Genomic DNA, 6,314 nt, shown 5'->3' with positions numbered 1-6,314 from the left:
CGTCTAAAAAAAAAAAAATACAAAAATTAGCTGGGCACGGTGGCGGGTGCCTGTAATCCTAGCTACTCAGGAGGCTGGGGTCACTTGAACCTGGGAAGTGGAGGTTGCAGTGAGCCGAGATTGTGCCACTGCACTGTAGCCTGGGCGACAGAGCGAGACTCTGTCTCAAAAAAAAAACTGGGTGCAGTGGCTCATGCCTGTAATCCCAGTACTTTGGGAGACCAAGGCGGGCGGATCACAAGGTCAGGAGTTCAAGACCAGCCTGACCAACATGGTGAAACCCAGTCTCTACTAAAATACAAAAATTAGGTGGGCGCGGTAGTATGCTGTCTGTAATCCCAGCTACTCAGGAGGCTGAGGCAGGAGAATCGCTTGAACCCGGGAGGCAGAGGTTGCAGTAAGCCGAGATTGCACCACTATACTCCAGCCTGGGCTGAAGTAAATCAAGAAAACAAGGTTGGGCTTTAATAACTCACAAGGATAAAGGACCTTGACAGTTACAGTGCGTGTTTTTTTGGACCTTATGCAAAGCTTATTTGATAAGTACATGTTCTAAAAGACATTCTCTATCCCTGCACTTAGCCAGCTGTGGCACTTCTGCAGGGTCTTGATCTGTTGCCCGGGCTGGAGTGCAGTGGCACGATCTCAGCTCACTGCAACCTCTGCCTCCCAGGTTCAAGCGATCCTCTTGCCTTAGTGCCCTAGTAGCTGGGATTACAGGCACATGCCACCATGCCCAGCTAATTTTTGTATTTTTAGTAGAGACGGGGCTTTGCCATGTTGGCCAGGCTGGTCGTGAACTCCTGACCTCAGGTGATCCACCTCCCTTGGCCTCCCAAAGTTCTGGGATTACAGGCATGAGCCACCAGGCCCGGCCACAATAATAGTTAATTTTTTTTTTTTGAGACAGGGTCTCGCTTTATCGCCCAGGTTGGAGTGCAGTGGCGCAGTCTTGGCTCACTGCAACTTCCGCCTCCCAGGTTCAAGCAATTCTTGTGCTTCAGCCTCCCAGGTAGCTGGGATTACAGGCTTATGCCACCATGCCCGGTAATTTTGTATTTTTAGTAGAGACCAGGTTTCTCCATGTTGGCCAGGCTGGTCTCAAACTCCCAACTTCAGGTGATCCACCCGCCTCGGCCTCCCAAATTGCTGGGATTACAGACGTGAGCCACTGCACCTGGCTAATTATAGCTAATTTTTATTGAGCACCTCCTGTGTGCCAGGCACTGTGCTAAGCCTTTTATAGGAACTGTTTCATTTAACCTCACCACAGTCCTGTGAAGTTTTGCTCTTAAAATCATCCCTATTGTACTGATAAAGTTAAACAATTTGCCCAAGGTTACACAGCTCTTAGAGTTAGAGTTTAAACCCAGGTAGCTGACAGCAGAACCCTTGTCTAAGTTAAAAAGACAACCAGGTAGGTTTCTGCTTCATAGATGGCATCTTTTATGGGGGAAATACCCACTGAATGTGGAAACAGGATAATCTCAAATAGTGAAAAATGCAATGAAGATAAAAACATATATGTCATAAAGATGGAACAGACTCCAGTATGCGTGTGCACTGCCTCAGATAGAGGATTAGGCATGACCTTTCTATGGACGTAACAGGCCTGAATGATGACAAGAACTCAGCCATGCTGAGAGCTGGGGCGAGAACCTGCCAGGGACAGAGAATGGCAAGAGCAATGACACTGAGTTGGGACTGAGTTTGGCCGGAGTGATGGAGAGTGGAAGGAAGGCCACTGTGAGCCTGCCTTCAAGTGGTACAAGATGCATCAGACAGATTGGCAGGAACTGGACATGTGATTCTGTCCGAAACTGCAACACAATAGCCAACAGACCTCTAAGACTGCAATGTAGGCATTCATAGTTACAGGGATTTTTGCTCCTGTTGCTGGTTGGGGGAACATGGTTTTGACCTTTTCTTTTTTTAATTGTTTTTCGATATGTAATCTGAATTATATCTTCTTTGTATGCTATCAGGTTCCTGGAAGGTGATGTGAAAGATCATTGTGCAGCAGCAATCTTGACTTCTGGAACAATTGCCATTTGGGACTTACTTCTCGGTCAGTGTACTGCCCTCCTCCCACCTATCTCTGACCAACATTGGTCTTTTGTGAAGTGGTCAGGTACAGACTCTCATTTGCTGGCTGGACAAAAAGATGGAAATATATTTGTATACCGCTACTCATAAGTTAGGGTAAAGCGAAAACACAATTTTCTGGATATATGGGGCCTCTTAGTATTTTTTGGAGTTTTAAATATAAAGGAGAATATCTGAATGACATTAAAAATAATTACTTGTATATGTCCAGACAGACTTATTTTTTATTCTGATGATGGTAGCACCACTGATCTTGGATGTACATTTATGTTTACTTTGAGAAAAAGGGTTTTAGGTTGATTTTTGTAATTCCCCACATTTGTACATGTGCTTTTAAAGGTGTAAATAAAGCTTCAAATGGCAATAAATATTTATTTTTATACATTCTGCTTGGCATATTATTGTTTCCCATTCTTTCAAGATCACTTGCAGAAGCAAGAACTAATTATTTTACAACTAGGATATTTAATCAATAGTGTTTGCCTAGTAAGTGTAAATTTCAGTCCAGTTAACTTACTACACTAATACGCAATATACTTTTTGTGCTATTCGTAATACTTTATTTTTACATACATACTAAAATAATATGAAACCTATTAAAATATCCGAATTTAGGAATACTCTTATCTTTTTCATTCTCATGCATCCTTCATGCCAGTGCTGCATTATAACTAGAGTCACCTTTTTTTGAGATGGAGCCTTACTCTGTCACCCAGGCTGGAGTGCAGTGGCATGATCTCGGCTCACTGCAACCTCTGCCTCTTCAAGCAATTCCCCTGCCTCAGCCACTCAAGTAGCTGGGATTACAGGCACCCACCACCACACCCAGCTAATTTTTGTATTTTTAGTAGAGACGGGGGTCTCACCATGTTGGTTAGGCAGGCCTTGAGCTCCTGACCTCAAGTGATCCACCTGCCTCGGCCTCCCAAAGTGCTGGGATTACAGGCATGAACCACCACCACTTTTTTTGTTTGTTTGTTTTCAGAACGGAGTCTCCCTCTGTCACCCAGGCTGGAGTGCAGTGGGGTGATCTCAGCTCACTGCAACCTCTGCCTCCCAGGTTTAAGCAGTGCTGATGCCTCAGCCTCCCGAGTAGCTGGGATTACAGGCATGCTCCACCATACTCGGCTAATTTTGTATTTTTTGTAGAGACAGTGTTCACCATGTTGACCAGGGGGGTCTGGAACTCCCGACCTCAGGTGATCTGCCTATGTCAGCCTCCCAAAGTACTGGGATTACAGTCATGAGCCACCGTGCCTGGCCGAAGTTTATATTTTTTAAAGACACATTTTTGGGCTGGGCGCGGCGGATCATGCCTGTAATCCCAGCACTTGGGAGGCCAAGGTGGGCAGATCACTAGGTAAGGAGATTGAGACCATCCTGGCTAACACAGTGAAACCCTGTCTCTACTAAAAATACAAAAAATTAGCCAGGCATGGTGGCACACTCCTGTAGTCCCAGCTACTCAGGAGGCTGAGGCAGGAGAATCGCTTGGACCCGGGAGGCGTAGGTGCAGTGAGCTGAGATCGCACCACTGCACTCCAGCCTGGAGGACAGAGCAAGACTCTGTCTCAAAAAAAAAAAAACAACACACATTTTTGGCTGGGCGCAGTGCTGTAATGCCAGCGCTTTGGGAGTCTGAGGTGGATGGATCATAAGAGGTGGGTGGTTCACACACACAAAAAAAGACACATTTTTATGATACTATAGTTTTTGATCATTTACAAATTCTGTTTTGTTTTTTTTTTAATTTTTTATTTTCAAAGGATGTCTACTATATTTTCTTTGAGTTGGTCTCACTCTGTTGCCTAGGCTGGAGTGCAATGGTGAGATCACAGCTCACTGCAGTCTCGACGTCCCCATGCTCAGGTGATCCACCTCAGCCTCCCCAGTAGCTGGGACTAAGGTATGGGCTACTATATCCAGCTAATTAAAAAAAATTTTTTTGTGTGAGACAGTCTCACTATGTGTCTCACTATGTTGCCCAGGCTGGTCTCGAACTCCTGGGCTCAAGCCATCTACCCACTGTGGCATCCCCTCCCAACATGCTAAGATTACAGGTGTGAGCCTCCACACCCAGCCTCTTTTACAAATTCTATACCCACAATTTTTAAACTCAAATTATTTGCTAGTGCATCATAGATACTAGAGAACTTTTTGTAAAGATTTAATTTACTCACAAACCTTGAGAAACCTGTATTATTGTCTTGATAAGAGTTAACAAAACTAAGGTACAAAGTAATTCTAGTCAGTAATGGTTGCACAAACTCTGAGCATCTACTTGACACAGTAGGTATGTAAATGATTGCTGTGAGACCTCTGCACTAGTAGGAGAGACTGTCACATAAAGCAGTCAGTACCGTATTTTTAATTTAGGGGATATGTTTCAGACCCGGCATGGTGGCACACCCCTGTAATCCCAGCACTTTGGAGGCTGAGGTGGGCAGGTAATTGGAGGTTAGGAGTTTGCGACCGGCCTGGCCAACATGGTGAAAAATCCAAAAAGTAGCTGGGTGTGGTAGCACACACCTGTAATCCCAGCTACTCGAGAGGCTGAGGCAGGAGAATCGCTTGAACTTGGGAGGCAGACATTTATTGCAGTGAGCAGAGATTGTACCATTGCACTCCAGCCTGGGCAACAGAGTCAGACTCCGTCTCAACGTAAAAAAAAGGAAGCTAAAAAAAAAAAAAAATTTTAAAGGGATATGTTCCAGGTGCTATTATGGAAACTCAAAGGCTGAGCAGCTGGGACAACCCAGGAGTCCCAGAAAAGCTTCATGGAAGGTGGAAATTTAGCTGAGCCTTGCGGGGTAAGTAGATCAAAGCAGAAGCAAAGGATATTCTGGGCAGAAAGGATAGCCTGGATGAAATGGTGAAACCCAGTCTCTACTAAAAATACAAAAATTAGCCGGGTGTGGTGGAGGGCGCCTATAGTCTCAGCTACTTGGGAGGTTGAGGCATTGAACCCAGGAGGCAGAGGTTGCAGTGAGCCAAGATCGTGCCATTGCACTCCAGCCTGGGCGACAGAGCAAGACTGTCTCAAACAGCGACAAAAAGAGAAAGTGTAGATGATTCCTTCAAGCAGCTTGTCTATGAAAGGAAGGAGGAATGGTATTGGAGATCTATAAAAGGGTCAGTGGAGGGTCCTCTGACTTTGTTTTTAGGCTAAGAGAAACTCTGATGTGTTTATGGGCTCAGGAGAAAGAGCCAGAAGACAGACCTTTGAGATGTAGGGAAGAAGAGCTAACTGGTGGCCCAATATTCCATTGGGAACAGGAGGGGATGAAACTGCCATGCAGATGGGCTGGCAGAGGGAGCGAGAGATCATGGTGGGTTGGTGGGATAGTTTGTGCTGGGAAACTGACAGCTTTTATGCTTATCCATCCTTTGATGGGAATGCCACTGAAAAGCACCAGTGTTGTCTTTTAACTTTTCCCCATCTGCTAAGGGTGTGATCTTAATCTTAATATTGGGACTTTTTACCCTATAGGCCATGTAGGCTGATATTTTGTCTTTATTTGTTTGCTAAAGGGAAAAGCAGCTCTCCCAAATTATTTAAATAAGAGATGATTTGTTATGTTTGACCAAAAGGATTAAATGTAACATTGATGCCAGGCTCAGTGGCTCACGCCTGTAATCCCAGCACTTTGGGAGGCTGAGACAGGCAGATCACCAGGTCAGGAGTTTGAGATCATCCTGGCTAACACGGTGAAACCCCATCTCAATAAATACATATATACATACATGTAACACTGAAATACTAGATAGGTCATGGGAAGAGATGGCCCCAAGTGTGAACTTAGTAGGCTATTAGGTTCTTCCTAAGCTTAGAGTTACATTTTTTGGGAGACAGAGTCTTACTCTGTTGCCCAGGCTGGAGTGCAGTGGTATAATCATAGTTCACTGCAGCCTTGACCTCCTGGGCTCAGTTGGTCCTCCCACCTCGGCTTTCCTGAGCAGCTGGGACCACAGACATGCACCACCACGCCTGGCTAATTTTTTAAGTTTTTTGTGGAGACAGGGTCTCCCTGTGTTGCCTAGGCTGGTCTCAAACTCCTGGGCTCAAGCGATCCACCTCCCTTGGCCTCCCAAAGTGCTGGGATTACAGAGGTGAGTCACTGAACCAGGTTTGCATGTCTGGCTTGCTCACTGTTGCAGCCTCAACAATGAGTACTTAACAGATATTCAATTTTTTTTTTTTTTTTTTT

The 6,314-nt window shown here is 45.2% G+C and overlaps 1 protein-coding gene across 1 annotated transcript in view; it reads left to right on the top strand.

Annotated features, from left to right (window-relative positions):
* The window catches only part of PALB2 (partner and localizer of BRCA2), a 46,577-nt gene extending 44,084 nt beyond the window's left edge, over nucleotides 1-2,493 (top strand). Inside the window, exon 12 of the mRNA XM_011958319.1 lies at nucleotides 1,986-2,493. Within this exon, the coding sequence (XP_011813709.1) occupies nucleotides 1,986-2,196 (211 nt within the window). The 3' untranslated portion in view covers nucleotides 2,197-2,493. The remainder of the gene's footprint in view (nucleotides 1-1,985) is intronic.
* Nucleotides 2,494-6,314: the final 3,821 nt, after the last annotated feature.

This window comes from Colobus angolensis, unplaced genomic scaffold, assembly GCF_000951035.1.
Source record: "Colobus angolensis palliatus isolate OR3802 unplaced genomic scaffold, Cang.pa_1.0 Scaffold468, whole genome shotgun sequence".
NCBI lineage: Eukaryota > Metazoa > Chordata > Mammalia > Primates > Cercopithecidae > Colobus > Colobus angolensis.
The sequence above is the reverse complement of the archived record's forward strand: the minus strand, read 5'-3'. Positions and strand labels throughout refer to the sequence as shown.